This window comes from Meleagris gallopavo, chromosome 15, assembly GCF_905368555.1.
Source record: "Meleagris gallopavo chromosome 15, MGAL_WU_HG_1.1, whole genome shotgun sequence".
In the NCBI taxonomy this organism is placed as follows: domain Eukaryota; kingdom Metazoa; phylum Chordata; class Aves; order Galliformes; family Phasianidae; genus Meleagris; species Meleagris gallopavo.
The window spans coordinates 4,353,812-4,371,014 of NC_139418.1; the positions used below are offsets into that span (position 1 = coordinate 4,353,812).

A 17,203-nucleotide genomic window follows, 5' to 3' on the forward strand; every position below is an offset into this window, starting at 1 on the left:
GCCCGACTCCTTTCACTTCACTACCAGTGGTGGTAGACATAGCAATGGTACCTACTTTGCAGAACAGACTGAGAAAGGTCTGTGTTGTACCAAACATGCTAAGTTAGTATTTTGGACAAAGTGAGAATGTGCACATGCTAACATCCCGGTATTGTCAGGATAACGTGTGTTTTTCTAGATCTTTCTAAAGACTTTTATGTATGGAATGTAAACTTTGTAAACTTGCTTCCTTAACTAGGTAGATGAGGAGCCTTCCAAATTTTACTCTGTACCAGCCTACGACATTTGTAATGCCACAAGTAAATGTTGTGTGTATTTGGTAATCAGAAGACACACACATTTTCTATGATACTGACTTAACCAGCTTTATCTGTCTTGTTGCTTCAAAATAAACTGAAGAATTGAAGCCCACTTCTTACTTTTTGTCAGCAGTCTCCCAGGGCAACACATACTGTTGTGATCTGCCAACTCCACGTCTTGAAACAGCATACACAGCCAACCCATCTAAGGAAAAATTATTTGGTTCAAGAATTGTGTCGTGCCTGGGCACAAATAAGACCTTAACCTCCTGTCATGATTAGGCTGACACCGAGCTCTAATTCACTCTTAAGGAAGGACTGAGTGGTAATGAAATCTGAAGGCAGCTAAGGCAAAATGTGATCTTTTGATCTGAAATGCTTTTGTTAATGGGTTTCAGTTGTTTGGTAGTTTTAGTCTCAGTATTTCTTCTCTGAGCATCATCCTCAAATCTGGAACGTGAAATAATGTTCTTTTGAGTTTGGAAGGTCTATAAAGACAAAGTAGTTTAATAACCAAGATGAAAGGCTTCGAAGTCTTTAAGCCTTACAGGCTCACGTGGATTTGTGGTGGAGTCTGGACAGTGGATGCATTTCATACCTGTCAGTTGGTAGTGGATACCTTGTGATCAACTGCAGGTGTTATGGAGGATGCAGCCATGTATCTTTAATGTACTTAAAAGAGACTTAAAATCCAGTGTAGCTTTTGTCTTGTCTCCACAATGCTGTGTGAGATAGCACCGGGGCTCAGGTTGTCACCAGATCTATGCCTGGATCTGGCAACGCTTTGTCAGCCAGAACAGGTACTGCCAGCCCTGCTGGGAGAGGAGCTGGGAAAGGACATTGCCAGCCATCCCAGAACCAAAGTTATGGCTTCAGTACTGGCTTCAGGTTCTTTGTTATCTCCTAAAACGAAAATCACAGCTAAACCACAATGAAGGCTCGGTGTCTCAGGCAGTTGCTCTTTAAGCATTTAGCGCTCCGTGCTGCAAATCCCATGTGAGACAAGCTAAGAGCTAGGATGCTTGCCAAGGGCTTTAAGCTGATATGAGCTGCAGCCACTTCATAAACTGCTTCGGTGCTGCGCCCATTTTGGGCCAACCCAGCTCGAGGAGTCTTGACATTTCTGGATGTCTTCTAACCATGTAATGCTGATAGAAATGTTTAAAAAGTTGTGAGTTATTTGACGCGCTGTGTTTAAATAAGCAGCCTTGTAATGCCTGACAGCTGGGTGAGACGAGCGCTTTGGGGAAGGAAGAGGTCAGCACGAGTTATGTGCAGAGCTTAAACTCTGACAAGGGACACGTTGGATCCACAGAACAGAGAGCAAAGCCCATGGAGTGCTGGGAGTGCAGTGCTAAAATGTTAGATGTTTAAAATGTTTGGAAAGCTGCAGTGGACTGTGTGCTCTTATTTGAGTAAGCGCTTAGTTGAGCATGAAGAGATTAAAACTGGTTACGAGGCATGGCTGAGATGCATTAGTGTGTTACAGAGCCTACCACCGCATTTGAATGTAGCTTTATGTTGCCTTTACGTTGATTTGAAGCCATCTCCAGACCTGTTGCAGGAACGAGATGTGTGGTTAGGGCACCAGTGTCCACCATCGTAGCAGTGCTTTTCCACTTCTACAAAATTGCTCCAAAGAAAGTTATCTTAAAGCAATGAGAATAGTGACCCACTTTTTGACTCTTGTCACAGTCCATATGGTGGCTGCAACTGGAGACCCTCAGTCTGCTTTGGACATTTGGAAAATGGATTTGCAAGTTGTTACTGCCATTTCACAGTTTGCCTTTCAGGTTCTGAGTGCAGTCTTTTTTTTTCTTTTTTCTCTTTATTTTTTATTTGCGTGCATCAGTTGCTTTATTTGTGTTTTCTTTAATGTCCTCTTCACATTCCAGTTTCCAAACTGGAAAGCCAAAACGCATCTCTGCTTCTCTGATCTCTGACACCCCAGAGAATATGTGTGTGTATAGATACGCACACGTGTATGTATATCTGTGTATATAAATATAGAAGCGTATTAGAAAAAATGCTGTTTTCTAGAAAGGTCTCAAAGATTTCAAAGATGTGTCTGTTGATGATGAGCTTGATCCAGGGTAATAGCAAATAACATGAATTATATCACAAAATCAGTTCCTGGTCTGCAATGACAGATTTGGCTGGGATTAAGCAGCACTCTTTTTTTCTTTCTTTCTTGTTGACACATTCTTGGAATAGAATGGCAAACAAACATCGAATACCACTGGAAGGAGTTTCAGCCTATGGGGGGAATGCAAGCTGATCAGTCACTAACGAACAAACATTAGCTGTTCGTAGAGACCAGAAAATTTCCTACCGATAAGGAGGAGCTGCTGGCCACAGGTTATCAATCTGAGCAAAACGGTGGGCTCACAAATGCTTGCAAATAACAAAGTAATGGTGTGAATGTGGCCAAACCAAACTACTGTAAAGAACTCAAGCATTTGCTAAACCTCTTCAGTCTGCATTCTATCAGGATTTCATTCAGCTTTTACTAGATTAATGATCTGTTTCATCAATTACTTATAACTGAAGTTTCTCTACTCCAGTGCTTCCTATTAAGGAGAACCACTGTACCTAGCTCTCCTGTAACAGGATTACAAGTTCCTTTGTACCACATTGCTCCCACTGGTGGCAAAACCCCACTAGTGGTAATAATGCTGCACCACCAATTCCAAAACACCAAGATTTGGGTGTCTTGTTAACTCTGACATTTGCTTAGATGGAAAAGGAGGTTGTTCGGGGAGACCAGATGATGTCATAGACAGTGACTCTCCAGCCTTTGTCTGTGGGAAAATACTTTTTCAATCAATGGATTTTATTTGTTTGGGAGCTTTTGGTTTTGTTAGACTTATTAATTTTATTTAATTACTTCCTACATTAAGTCATCATGTTTGTTCTTCCCCACTGCCTTGAATATCCATCTATCTCTTTTAACTGTTGTCTTAATGTATTACCCGTGTGTTCTGCATTGTATTATGTATTTCCTCCTATCAGTCTAACCTGAATCATGCAGCTTTTCTCTGACCGTCTGAAAAAGACAAATTATGAGCTCTTTTTATTAGGAAAGCAAAAGTGAAGCTCTCTATCTGTATGTATGCTTCCAAGTGGAAGCACTCAATTTTGAGGTGAAAGTTCATCTAGGAGAAAGAGATGCCTAAAACACTCAGCCAGGTTGTACACACCTTCTCAGACTCAGGACACCAAACTCAGCAGGTGAATGCAACTGCGGTAATATCAGTACATTTTCATCTTCATTGAGGTGAGCTAGGCACTACTCAGTGGAAGAAAGGATTTGGCAACTTTTAGCTATGCCAGTTGTTTTCATCCACTCCTTTTCATGGGAAACAGACTTCAAGATGCATGCCATTTTGCAACCCTCTTGCTGCATTTTCACTTTCCTAAAGCTGGCATTGAGGTGGGATCTACAGCCAAGTTGGAGTCTATTGCTTCTTGCATAGCTGTTTTGTTCCACTCTCAATTGTGGTGTTCTACATCTTGGCCAGAGTCAAAGCTGGCCATGTGAAAGCATCTGGAGACGGCAGCCTCCATGCCAAAAACTTCAGTATTAAGGCAGCTCTATACCCCTGTGAAGAAACCTTTTAATTTCTTTATGGCTCCTGTTATTAAGATATGCAAACATCTTTCCCTCTGGGAAGTAAAAGAAAGCATCCAGGATCTTTGTGTTGCGAAGACAAGAGCCTGGTCTCTTAATATTCCCTGCGTTAAAGAAATCTTCAAAAAGCACGGCTTAATTTGTTAAGGTTGGTCTTTGTTGAAATGAGGTCATTCCCTTAAGTGTGTGCTTACGTGTTTTCCACATAGGAAAACGTAACCTTCTGTTGTTTACTGGTGCTGCTCTCCTGTAGAGGTGCTGACTGTGGCACCAGGCTCCAAATCCTTATGCGTTTATTGTCACGTGCTACTGTTATTTTGCACATGTGTTGAGACCAGCTCTGGGCTTTATACTCTCATCTCCTTGGTAGTGGAAGATGCGAACTTGACAAAACTGCTCTGATTTTTCTTTCCCCACAAGCAATGAAATAGTCAAGAGAACCTGGAGACCTGAGTGTCTTCAAGATATTTTGCCTGTGCACAGCTATTTATTTTGCTGGCAGAAAAAGAAAATAGATGGAAATTATTTTGTTTCAGCAGCTCAGAAACAAAATATGAGGTTTCTTGTCCAGCTTCAGATTCCTCAGCCCACTTTAGGGCATTTCTTCTTGCAAAAGATTTCTCATTTCCATGAGCACCTCTGCTTACAGTCATTCCTCCTTTTGTTGTCATATAAAGTTTCTGTTATTTGCTTCCATCAGGAAAGAGTGGTTGTATTTCAGTTGCAATCAAATGTGGCTGTGCAGAGGGGAGCTTGTGGCTGCCTTCTAGAGACTACTGCATTTCTTTGGGGCCCAGGAAGAATTCTTGTTTTAACTAGAAAATTCTTGCTTATGTATTGCATTCAATCCATCTCCCTTTTTTTTTTTTTTTTTTCCCCCACATATATTATTTTAGTGTTCAGAATGCAAGAGCCTTAACATTGCACATCGTCCTACAGAGTTTTATAGACACTGGAGTGGTTCACAGAGTTTGAATCATCTTTTGGTCACTGTGGATTACTGCACCAATTCTACCTTATGTCTGTTCTATCTAACCGTAATGCCTAACAGTCCAGGAGCTATCAAATTAGTAGTGATTTAAGTTAACTTCCAGGGAAGTAACATTAAATGTTCTAATTTTTCTGAGACCAGCCTACACAGCGCTCTGTGTCTTGTTTCACTATCCCTGCACAAATGCTGTTCAGGTTGGAAAGGCTGTATGTTTGTATATGTATGGTTTGTATGTCTCAGCTTAAAAATCAGAACTAAGGAAAACCTAGTGTTATGCCATGACACAGCACAGGAAGATGCTTTTTTCACATTATTTACTTCTGCAATACAGGTTTATTGATGTTGGCCATGCTGAAAGCAAGCGATTACCCAAGCTGTTACCTATAGCTCCTCTTCAGTATTTCATGTGGAATTCATCTCAGTCCCTGTAAGACACCAGCCATACAGAATGCTGTACCTGCTGCTGTTGGACAGCATGCAGGAGCAAAGCGTGGAGAAGCACTGGGTCTGGGACCGCAGGGAGTTTTATCTCCAATCTGCTTGGAGAATACTGCTCAAGCGTGGTTTTAGAAATCCCCTAAAGTCGATGGGAGTTAGACACCTAATTTTGCTGAGTCCTTTGAAAATCACACGGAGCAAACAGTACTTCGTCTAACATGTAGAAGGAATTAAAAGATCAGCAAACGCTGACAAGCTAGTTAATGTGATCTGCAAAGAAAATGCCTTTAGACTTATCTGGGTCCCGGTAACTGACAAGGGAGGCTAATGACAAGGATCCGAGTAAAGATCTTAATGGTGGCTTGGGAGTCCCAGTAATCAGCTTGGGAAGCTAATGTTAAGGAGCTGGATAAAGATGCAATTAGACTCACTGCAGAGTCTGGGGATAGATTGCACTTCTCATCTGTGATAACTGAGGAGTTGGCTGTGATTCCAAAACAACAGCATGACAGTAAAGTAGGAAACAAAGGCCAGATATCTCACTGTTTTCATTTCCAGATGTACATATTTATTGTCTGTATAGAGCCTAAATTACCCTGGCAAAATTCCAAGCAAGGATGCTTTCGCTTTTTCTCTGGCAGGTTAATAAAGTGCAATTAGTCTTTGCTGTGTTACGCTGTATGGAGGACTGCTGGCTGTTGAGAAGGCTGAGCAGATCAATGGTTTGGGACTGCCGGAGGAGGGAGGCAGCGGCACTGGCTGGGCTGGGGAGCAGTCTGCTTTCATCTCCAATAAAACAGCCTTCAAAGGGGGGTGCCCAGGCGTTCTCTTGTGTTGCTGCTGTAGCAGGATTAACACTGTGTGGAAAAAATCTTCCCGTGTAATCAAAGACTGGGGAACAGCAGAATTCTTTGGACCTTTTTCCAGTTGCCTTCCAGATTCGGGTAATGTGTAACAATAATAATTAAAGGCAGAATCAGTCGTCTTGCCTGTTCTTCTGCCTGTGCTTGTATGGCATAGGGAGGAGCAGAAGTGCCTTGTGAACTTGCCTTGTTGAGCAAATCTGTTATTTCTCACAAGCACAGAACTGCAAAACCTGCAAAAAGCTGGAAAGTAGGGTGCTGGGGTAACTGATGGCAAGGTGCTGTCAGCAGTAAGAAACCTCTCCTTGGTATGGGTTTGGGGAGATTCAAATCCCTCTGAATTAAGACCTGACCACTGCTCAAGAATGGAAGACTGTACTGTGACGGGACAAGGGGAAATGATTTCAGATGAAAAGAGGGAGATTTAAATTGGGCATACGTAAGTTGTTCACAGTAAGGGTGGTGAGGCACTGACAGAGGCAGCCCAGAGAAGTGATGGATACTTTGTCCTTGGAGGCATTCCAGGTCAGGCTGGATGGGGTTCTAAGCAGCCTGACCCAGTGTAGGTGTCCCTGTTCTTTGCAGGGAGCTGGACTAGGTGACCAGTAAGGATTCCTTCCAATTCTAAGAATTCTTTGATTATCTGGAGGTGGAAGTATTACATCTACCACAACTTTTATAAATACCCTGAAAAATAAGTTCAAAGATAAGAGAGCAAGTCAGACCCCAATGTGAAAAAGAGCACATTCATGGCAAGGATTCCTACAGGGCTGGGCAGCCTGGCCCCATGCCTTGCCGCAAGTGTGCCCACCACTGCCCCTTCTTCCTATGGAAGAGACCACCTCTAGGTGTGAAAATATCATTGTATTTTCTGTCCTACTCATAGCTGGTGTCATTGCTAGCCACAAAATATTTGTTTGCCTCTTCTTGTTCTCGCCACGGCTTGGGTTTTGGTTTGCTCTAAAAAGTATCATCCATCTAGAGTGTTGGGGAGTAGCAAGCAGGGCTGAGCTTGAGACTGCTGGGCTTTATTTCCATGGACTGACCCATGTGCAAACCTCAGATTGCTGTGCTGTTATACCGGTCCTTCTCCTGGCTCCTGTCAGCAGGTCTGCTCTCTGTTGTGGTTTTCTCTGTGAGTGTACTGGTTGTGTTTTGTCGGTCCCCTGCCTTGGTATTCAGTAAGTGCTGCATTTTGGTAAAGATTGTGATAAGTTACAGTATTGGGTATAATAATAAATGTTAGTATAGTGTATATAGGCCATTAAGGAACATATCAGATTTGGTTCTGCCTTTTAAATGCGCTTTTATAACATTCCTTTGAAAGGAGCCCTTGCCTTTTGGTCCGTGTCTGTTGTGGCAAGTGCCGTAGCACGTGAGGATGTTAAAAAGTGTGCAGCATGGGATTCCTCTCCATCAACAGACCCAAGAGCTGCCAGTCTTTGCCAAGTCAGAGCCTTCTGGCATGCGCTCATGTAAACATGTTTATGTTTTTGAGGCATCTGTTGAGTGTTCTGTGAAGTTGCATTCTGCTCTTGCTCCTGTGGGAATGGTAAAGCATTGGCCATAGGGTTCTATGGATTGTCAGAAAGTGAGCAGTTAATTCTTGACATCTGCTATGCTGAAGTGACTGCCAAGTCGAGTGGGAAGTTGGCAAGGAAATAAATATTGATGGGCCCTAGCAACAGGTACTCCTGAGAACCCTTGTTCTGGGAATGCTCAGGCAGAGTCCACGTTATTAATGTTGTGATAGGATTTAAGGCCTATTTATAGGGTTTGTCTGTGTCTTATCAGCTCAGAGTGCACAAATGGTATTTGCTGTACGAGGGCCCTGGTGCATCTCAAGTACGTGCTTATAACTGAACTCTCGTGTTTGATGTCTATCCTATGTCAGAACCACTACCACAGAGATATGCGATGTAAACGCGTGGGATGCAGTAAATTCTTTCTCTTAGTAGTATACTGACGATACATTCCTATACAAGGTCCTTTGGGAATCCTCTGGATGAAACTTGCTTGTGTATTCTGTAAAAGCATTACTCGTGAGCCCTGTAAGTGAGCAGTATTATGTTCTCATTGCAGAACTTGAAGCCAGAGAAGCCTGTGCCTGGCTGCGGGCCGCCGGCTTTCCCCAGTATGCACAGCTGTTTGAAGGTATGATCCCAAAGAGCAGCTGATATGGAGCTTAAGTAGAACTGCTAATGGGAATAATCTTTCAGAACCTGGCACTTCTGATGGGAGCGCTTCCAAATTCTGCAGTATCTTCATGCAAGCATGCAGCGTGGCGCGTGTTCTTGCAGGAGTGATACCTTATCGAGGCTGGTGTGGCCTCAGGAGAATTCTGCAAAGGACCAGAGCTTTTCTGGTTGAGGTTAGAGTGTGACTTCTGCTTCTGTGATGTTCTGTTGATGTTCCAATTTTCTTGGTCTCTTCCTTGGAGCATTATTTATTGTCTGACACACAGAAAAATTGTTGAAATAGACTTTGATGTATTTAGCCTGCGCTAAACCTGTGGTAAAATTCCCTGCCATCATAATTCAAATTTCAGCTCCAACTTCTTTGTTTGCAGATATGCAGTTCCCTATTGACATAAGGATTGTGAGGAAAGACCATGAATTTTTAGATGGAGATGCAATCGAATCACTGTTCAGGTAAATGTTACTCCTGGATCATCTTTAACACCTGCAGGTTCCACAAGGTGTTTATCACTCAGCTGTTCCTGGCTTGGTTTGTGTCAGAGTATGACAATGTCACTTATGCTGTGACTGTACTGGGGCATAACTGACTCTGCAGGCTTTAATTGAAAGGCTGGATAAACTCCTTCCAAGGATTTAGCTTCACAGCCTCATTTTTCTTTCTTTTTTTTTTTTTTTTTATTCTTTGAAAAGTCAGCACAGTTTTCTTCCATTTTCAAAATCTTGAATCAGTTTTTCACAGTCAATCCTTAAAGCTCATTGTAAGATTTTTTTTTTTAAAAAAAACAAGTGCAGCTGATAAAGTACAGTCCTCTTTAGTTTTGAGATGGCAGAACTGGATCTGTGAATGTCACAGGTTAGTGTTGTCAAAGTTAGTGGGAACTGGTTGGGCCAAAACGTCTGGAGAACATCTGGCTGTGCACCAGTCGTTGGCACCAATAATGCTGACTCAGTTTAGAAGTTTGCTACTAGTTCGGTGCACGTTGGTTTTTGAGGAAAAAAAGATTAAATTCAACTCTTTTTCTTCTACCCTAGACGGCTGAACACATTGAATAAGTGTGCCTTGATGGAAGTGGAAATAAACTGTCAGAGGAACCAGGTATGTTTGTGAAATATGGTTAATTTTCTCAGTAAAAAGGTGATTAACTGTTATATTAAAATACTTTCTTCAAAGGTATATGAAGGATTGCTTGTTGCCAGGCACTCAATCGGCGTGCGGGCAACACAGCAAACATGGTACCTGGGGCAAATGGTTTGTGTGGTCTCCGAGAGGAGACTTTCTACCTGAAAGTTTTGGTCACTGAAGCATGAAGAAGTGTGTGATTTGTTTGTCTTTGGGTAAAAATACTTGGCCAAGTCCTCTGGCTTTGCTGCTGATGTTTTTCATGCGGAGATCAAATCTGCTGTCTTTTCCTGTGGTAAACTTAGTGGGCTTGTCAGCATGCTGGGCTGTAGTTTGTCACCATGTTTTTCAACTAATAGAGCAGACCTCAGGGTAGACCTTTGGTAATGGAATGTTTACATTTCCCATATGTAGGTTTTGGAGGTAGGCAGTCTCGTTTTGTTTACGCTTTTTGAATAACGTAATTTTTCAAAACTGCCCTTGAAATGTACTTTTCTTCCAAGAGTGACGACTCTGATGATGATGAACCTTGTGCAATAAGTAATAAATGGGCGTATGAGCGGTGCAGTCAGAAGTGGTTTCGCCTTGAGAGCCTAGAAGGTTCCACAGAAGGTGCTGGTGCATCCCTCCCAGGCAGCCCAATGCTGAAGAGCACTGGCAATGAAAACAGAGACCTTTTGGACCATGGTGACAAACACGATGCGTCGTCAGTTCACAGCACTAGCAGCGGTGACAGTGATGCTGTTAGCTCCCCGAAGTCTTTTGAAGACGTGGAAACCAGCCCGAGTTCCTCCAGTAGAGTTGCTTCACTGGAACCTGCCTTTAGTTGCTCACCTCCCTCCAGGGAATGTTTAAATGCCACCAACGAGAAGAAGCTTTGGGATAAGTCACTGTACAAAAAGAGGAAGAGCCTTCTAAAGAAAATGGAGAAGTTGCACTTACGGAGCAGCAACTTAAGGAGTGGTCAATCAAAGGCCAAGCCCATCATAAGTGAACCCTTCCTTCTGGAAGGACTTAATGAGGAGAAGATGAAGATGCTTAACTGTGTAAATATCGCCGACCTCCCTGGCATCCAAACAAAGAACAATTCTTCCTCTTCTCCTCCTAGCTGCAGTAGCAACAATAAATCTGAAAACAGCAGAACGGTGAGCACTGCCCGTCCTCTTAAAAAACCAGAAAGCTGCTGTGAAACAAAAGGGAGGTGTGCTGAGGACTTGGAGTCTGGCAAACTCCTGCTGTGGAGTGATGAATCTCAGGGAAAGCTAAACAATGAAGTAGAGTTACAAACGAACCAGATGTTTCAAGTACCACTTGGCCACAAACCTGGCACTTTCCCCAAAGCCCTTACGAAAAGTCCCATGTCTCCAGGAGATGACTCTCCCATCAGCTGGAGAACTGGTTGCAGAAGGAGCCGGAGCAGAAGCAAGTCCAAGGACTCCAAAGCCCCCAGCAGCCCCATCTCACGCATGGATAACAGGCTGAGTGTGTATGACAACATGCCTAATGTTGAATTGGATAAGCTGGAGGCAGCACAAGTTGGAGATGACGATGTTTTTTCAGAACTGAACAGTGTTATAGAAGATGTCAAGAGTCTCAGAAAGCTGGTTGATCAGTGGACAGAGAAGTTCTCAGATGATGGGTATTTGGACTTATCCAGTGACTTAACGGCTCTGTATCCATCCTCACCTAAAGAAATCTGTCTTGACACAGAGCACTCAGAAGTTAAGAGAGCAGCTGCGCTGTCCTCTGAAGGAGAGGACAGCTGTGATCTGGGCAAGGAGCTCAGCTCTACAGACCTGGTGTTCGTAACAGACCCTACAGCGACCAACAGGTCAGTCATCCTTGGGTTTCCCTATTAAAACACCCTTCTAGAAGCTTTCCCTGTTGATTCTCTCCACTGAAAATGTAATTGTTATTCCAGAACAAAATATACTGAAGGGAGGCTATTCTGGGAATTGGAGTCTGCACTGGTGGTGCCAAGCACTTCTGGGCTGTAGGCAGCACGAGGTCTACTTACGTCTGCTCTGGTGTTGTTGGAAGCAGGGCTCTCATGATCTCAGGTTGGGCAGTAGGAAGGAGTTCTTCTCAGGAAGAGTGGTAATGCAGGGACGCAGCTGCCCAGGGAGGTTGTGGGGTCACTGTCCTGGAGGTGTTCAAGAACTGTGGAGATGTGGCACTGAGTGACAAGGTGAGCATTGTAGGGATGGGTTGGTGTTCAGACTAGATGATCTTAGAGGTCTTTTCCAACCTTAATGATTTTATGACTCTAGCAGTACTCAGATATTTGGAGTGAGGCTTACGGCTGGCTTGCTGTGCTTCTTACTGAAACCTTTGGTACGGCCATAGAGAGTAGCACTTTGTAAGTGATTAACCACAAGTTCTATGGGAGCCATGGGTTGTGTTGAGTATTAGGGGTTTCACAGAAGCAAGCAGAAAGCTAAGAGGGACAATGGGAATAGTCCTTTGGTGTGACCAACACTTATCCTGTAGGCACAGGCAGCAACGTGAGTCTGTGGAAGACAGCAGGAACGTGGAGGGCTTTTCCGTGCAGGCTGACAGTCCGTCGGCCACCCAGCTGGCCAGGGCACAGAAGCTGGCATTGCTGAAACTCACTGCTGTCATGGACAGATACTCCCCTTCCAGTAAGCAGGGCTGGAACTGGTAAGTAGTCTGTTGTTAAAGCAAGCGGTGTTGGAAAGAGAGGATTTAAAGCAAGTGGGTGAATTCCTTGTCTGACTAGGTGGCATTGTCCACAGCGAAGAATTTCATCCTGCTAATTCAGTGCTGCTTTGTGCTTATTGCGGTGGCTCTGGCATTTCATCTGCTGTGGACAAAACTCCTGTTTGTCACTGGTCACTGGTTTCAGAGAACTTTGTAGTTGCTCTCTGAATCTTCCCATGTTTGGGGCTGTGATAGAGGTGCTTGGCAGAGACTACAGGACCGGAGACGAGTGTGGGCTGGGCAGAGCTGTGCTGGAGAGCTGCTAAGTTACGTGTGCTGGTTTTTGTTTTCAGGACTATACCAAAGTCAAAAAAAATAAACACCTCTGACTACAAGGACAAAAATGTCTTTGGGGTCCCCTTGCTGCTGAACGTTCAGCGAACAAATCACCCGCTGCCTATGGGCATCCTGCAGGCACTGGACTATTTAAGAAGCCACTTTCTTGACCAGGTATGACCTGAGAACGTGCCACTAAGCAGAGAGACAGCACTCTCAGTCATGGTATGCCTGGGGGATGAGCCATGCTGCTCTCATTGGTACCAGAACATGTTGGTGTTAAGTCCTGCTACCATAGGGTTTTCCCTATCAAAAGGAAAGGAAGGGGAGCAATGATTTCATGTTGAGGTTTGAGTCCTGATGACTTTGTCTTTAACATGTTCTTTTTTCCTTGTAGGTTGGCCTGTTCCGCAAATCTGGTGTTAGATCCAGGATTCTGTCCTTAAGAGAAATGAATGAAACCAGCTCGAACAGTGTGTGCTACGAAGGGCAGTCGGCCTTCGATGTGGCAGATATGGTGAAGCAGTATTTCCGAGACCTTCCTGAGCCCATATTTACCAGCAGGCTCTGTGAATCCTTCCTCCACATCTACCAATGTAGGTAACAAAAGCTTTGGCATTCCAATTCCTTGAGTATCTTAGGCTCCTAAAGCAAAAATATTTGGTTGTACAAAGCTGGACAGACTGGGGCTGGTGCTATGATGTTACCTTAGTGTCAGACAGTCAGATGAGTCAGGGCCTGAACTGAAAAAACAACTCGAGTGCTGTTATTTGGACTGCAATTAGAGCCAGCTCTGTAAGTCCACTGCCACAAAGTTGAAGAAAAACTACAAGGTGTGCACCAGTGTTGTGGAATGTGTGTATTGCCACGTGGTGGGCAAAAGCTGTACATATGCTGTGATGGTGATAGCAGCCTTCGTGCTGTGAGCTGGAATGAAAAGGCAATGCATGAACCTGCGCTTTCAGTGCCCTGCTTGGCATGCCTCTGTTGGTTGCTGCCCTGCAATCACGTGTGATTTCCATTGTTTTCTGTTTCCAGATGTGCCGAAGGACCAGCAGCTGCAGGCTGTCCAGGCTGCTATTCTCCTTCTGCCCAAGGAGAACCGGGAAGCCTTGAAAATTCTCCTCTTCTTCCTAAGAGATGTGGTCGCATGTGTTGAGGAAAACCAAATGACCCCAACCAACATCGCTGTCTGTCTCGCCCCATCGCTGTTTCACCTCAACACCCTCAGACGAGACAGTTCCTCCTCCTCCACTCGGTATTTCATACTACTGAGTATTGCTGCTTGCAGCAGCATTGTTCTGTGCTTCAGGGGGGCGAGTTGGGGTTGGGTGCAGATGTGCAAGTTGCCCTCAGTTCAGGCTCAGTGCAGGCACTGTGCTCCTCCTGTCCTGCTGCTGGTGAGGGCGTGAGCAAGGCAGCATGTCCATGGGACCCTGGGGTGCCCCCTCCTGCTGCCTGACTGTGCCTACTGCCTGTGGTACTGTGGCGTGTGCGGGGCCTGCAGACCCCTGGCAGCCTGCAGCAGTCACTTGTTCCTCTGGGCGATAAGGGATTGTTTCTGCCAAACAGAGCCAAGGGGATCCTGCACGTTTATCTCCTTAAGTAGAAGTTATGCTATCTGGGTTGCAAAACATCTCCTCCTCCTACGTGCGGAGAGGAAAGTGCTCTTGGGCCAAAGCAGGCAAATGGAATCTCAGAGAGCATTCAGCCTTATCTATGCTCCTGAGGCACAGCAGTTTGATCTGCTCTCTGCCCCTTTGTGTAGACAGACATGTCCCAGGGCACGGAGGCTTGAGGGGAGCACAATGCCTAGCAGCACAGTCACTTGTCACCCACAGGTGACCTAAAGATTGGGGCTGTTCTCAGAGAAAGGCAGGAGCACAGGGCAGCTGCTCCTCCCAGCTGCAGGTGCCTGTGAGCACCTCCTGCCTTCTCTTCAACATTCCTCTGAAATATCAGGATCAGAAGGAGAGTCTGAGCTTTCCCTTTGCTGTCACTGCACAGACGGGGTTCCTTTGAACTCTCAGCGTTGCTGTAGCCAGGCGTTAATGCTGCAGAGCAGGGTTCAGACTTCAAAGCACAGGGTGGGGAGGGCTGCCTTTGAGGCGCGTGGCTGAGGACTTGATTCCCCTGAGGGATTTTGGAGCCCTTTGGCAGGAATGCACATAGATAAGAAGTGGCAGAAGCCAGGATTAATTCTGTCATATAGTGAGTATGAAGTAGAGGGGACTGCTTTAGAAATGTGGACCATGTGGTCCTTGTGGATGTTGCAGGGTCTCAGATGAGCACAGCATCTGCAGGCTTCACAAAGAGCAGTTGGGTTATGGCTGTTTGTGGCTGTGTGCGATGTGAGCTGGGAAGTGAAGTGCTGTGCCCTGTCTCTCCTGAGCAGCTGGCCCTGCCTTGGTTGCAGTCATGCCATGTAAGCCTTGCAAGGCACTTCTGATCCCGCACAGCTTCTTGCTCATTACCTTTTCCTTTCCTATCCACAGATCGAGCCAGAGTAAGTGTAGCCTGGGCAAGCCGGACCAGAGGGAGCTGAGCGAGAACCTGGCAGCCACGCAGGGCTTGGCCCACATGATAACAGAGTGCAACAGGCTCTTCCAGGTATGGTGCCGGCTGGCACGCTGCAAAAGCAGGGGCAGGGGTTTGCTGCCCTGGGCTTGGGGCCAGCTTGGTGTCTGTGCAGTTGAGGGCTGCCCCCTTCCCACTGCTGCCTGTGGGGCAGAGGCTGCCGTAATGCTATGCGGGGAGGCCTCAGCCAGAGCGCTACTCCTCCCATCTTGAGGGAGCTGGCAAGGGATGAAGTTCTGTGCTGGAACCCTGGTTGCAGTGACAGCCATGCCTGTGTCTGGCCACAGCCCCTTCTCCTCCCCCCCATTAATTTGCATTTGGATCTTCCCACAGACTGACTTCCCAGCTTGATCTCGGGCCTTCCTTGTTATTATGGACTTTGCTGGCGCTCACTGGACTGGGACTTACACTGGCTGCTATCACTGAGCCTGAGCCTGCCCTGTTGGCTGCTACCCCACCTCCTGGCTCACTCAGCACTCCTCACCACAGTTGTGCCTGATGATCTGCACTTGGGGCTGACCCTGTTTTCCACTGTTGTCTGCCATACTCTCAGGTACTGGGTGGCTTGTCCTGCAGCCTTATCACAACTGATTCCCACCGCCCCCCCCCCCCCACCTTATCTCAGGGAGCCCTTGGTGGATCCCATCATTCAGCTCTGGTCTTCTTTCTTGCACATGGCTCTCAGCAGTATGGAGCTGCCTCCCCCATTCTTCCCCAGTGAGCACTGCAGCCCCCTGAACTCTCTCCTCTGGGCTCAGCCCCAACGCTGCTGCCTGCCCCAGAGCCCTTGGGCCAGCAGCCATCCTGCACCTTCCTGATATGACTTGTGCACTTTGAGGGGCTGTGACAACATCCTCTGCCTTTCTGGGGGAGGGCCTGGTGTTGGCACTTGGGGACAGCAAAGCCAGGGTTGTTCCTCTTCCTGATGTTCACAATGAATGGCCCCGGTGGAGCTCTACCTGCACGTGGACCTGCTCAGCCAGACTCAAGCCTTCATCACTGGACCACACCTGACCCTGGCTGCTGTCTCTAGACCAGACCCTGCGTGGCTTGGCCTTGTCATCAAAAAAAGCAGTTGGTGCTGGAACTTGTGCTCAGCTGCCAAGCACTGCTCAGGTACTGTGGGATGGCTATGGTGCCCAGCTCAGCCTTCTGAGGTGGGATGGCTCTGCCATAGGATGGGGGCAGCTGTAGAGGTGATACTCACTAACAGCTGTATCAGCAAGCAGGTAAGCCAAGTAAGACACCCACTCTCACAGTCCTTCCAGAGGATAGCACAGGGGGAATGGCTATCTCTGCTCCCAGCAGTGTTCAAAGTCCCCTGAATCCTCAAGCACCTTTGCTGGTTTATCTGTTCAATCTCATGCACCTGTGCTCTCCTTTTGCTTTGGGTTTTTTTTTTTGGAAGGTGCAGTAACAGGGAAAGCAGCATCGAGGTCCCATTTTGTGAGCTGTGAGGACTTTGCTAGTAGAACTGCCCAGGCTTGTGCAGTAGTGTGGCTGCATGCATGCAACTTAGCAGATGGGCTTTGAGGGCAGGAAGCCACCGCTTGGCTGGATCCTATTACAGGGCCCTTGCAAGGTACAGTGCTAAGAATGTGTGGTGTCCTTGCAGGTGGTATGCCTCACTGTCCTGCTAAGTGTTGATTCACAGCCCCCTGCTGTTTAAAGCTTTGTTAGAGAGGGGTTGGAGTCAAGGTGTCTTAGGAGGAGTAATGCAGTGATGCCATGTGAGCCTTGCACAGCACCTCTGATCCCACACAGTCTCTTACTCATTACTTTTTTCTTTCCCTTCCACAGACCGAGCCAGAGAAGAGTTTGACCTCCTCTGTAGCTACAAATGCATAGCCCTATCAGTTCACCAACACCTTCTGTGCAATGAGCGCCCTGAGCACTGACCCTGCACTGAGTTGAGGACTGTCAAAGACACCCTTGAACATCAGGTGTGCCTTGCAGCTTCCTTGTTTCTTATTTTTCAAACTCCAGGAGCAAGAGTACAGCCATGGGGATTCAGTTCCTGTAACTACAAATGCTCTTAGTTGTGCCCACAGCATTTGCTGCCTGCTCTGGACCTGAGTGCTTCTTCTCT

General features: G+C 46.1%; 1 protein-coding gene across 6 annotated transcripts in view; it reads left to right on the forward strand.

Moving 5' to 3' along the window:
* The window catches only part of LOC100540450 (rho GTPase-activating protein 7-like), a 34,016-nt gene that overhangs the window by 10,820 nt on the left and 5,993 nt on the right, over positions 1 to 17,203 (forward strand). Inside the window, exons 2-12 of one of the 6 annotated variants that reach the window (XR_014886563.1) lie at positions 8,305 to 8,376; positions 8,792 to 8,873; positions 9,453 to 9,516; positions 10,044 to 11,371; positions 12,031 to 12,201; positions 12,555 to 12,711; positions 12,935 to 13,133; positions 13,576 to 13,795; positions 15,033 to 15,147; positions 15,448 to 16,343; positions 16,915 to 17,054. Coding sequence is in view for 1 of the 6 variants with exons in the window: in XM_085236701.1 (XP_085092827.1) it covers positions 8,305 to 8,376; positions 8,792 to 8,873; positions 9,453 to 9,516; positions 10,044 to 11,371; positions 12,031 to 12,201; positions 12,555 to 12,711; positions 12,935 to 13,133; positions 13,576 to 13,795; positions 15,033 to 15,147; positions 15,448 to 15,465 (2,426 nt within the window). In the remaining 5 variants the exon portion in view is untranslated. Of the gene's footprint in view, positions 1 to 8,304; positions 8,377 to 8,791; positions 8,874 to 9,452; positions 9,517 to 10,043; positions 11,372 to 12,030; positions 12,202 to 12,554; positions 12,712 to 12,934; positions 13,134 to 13,575; positions 13,796 to 15,032; positions 15,148 to 15,447; positions 17,058 to 17,203 lie in introns of those variants that run through there. The other 5 variants (XR_014886565.1, XR_014886564.1, XR_014886566.1 and 2 more) reach the window with 5 other exon arrangements.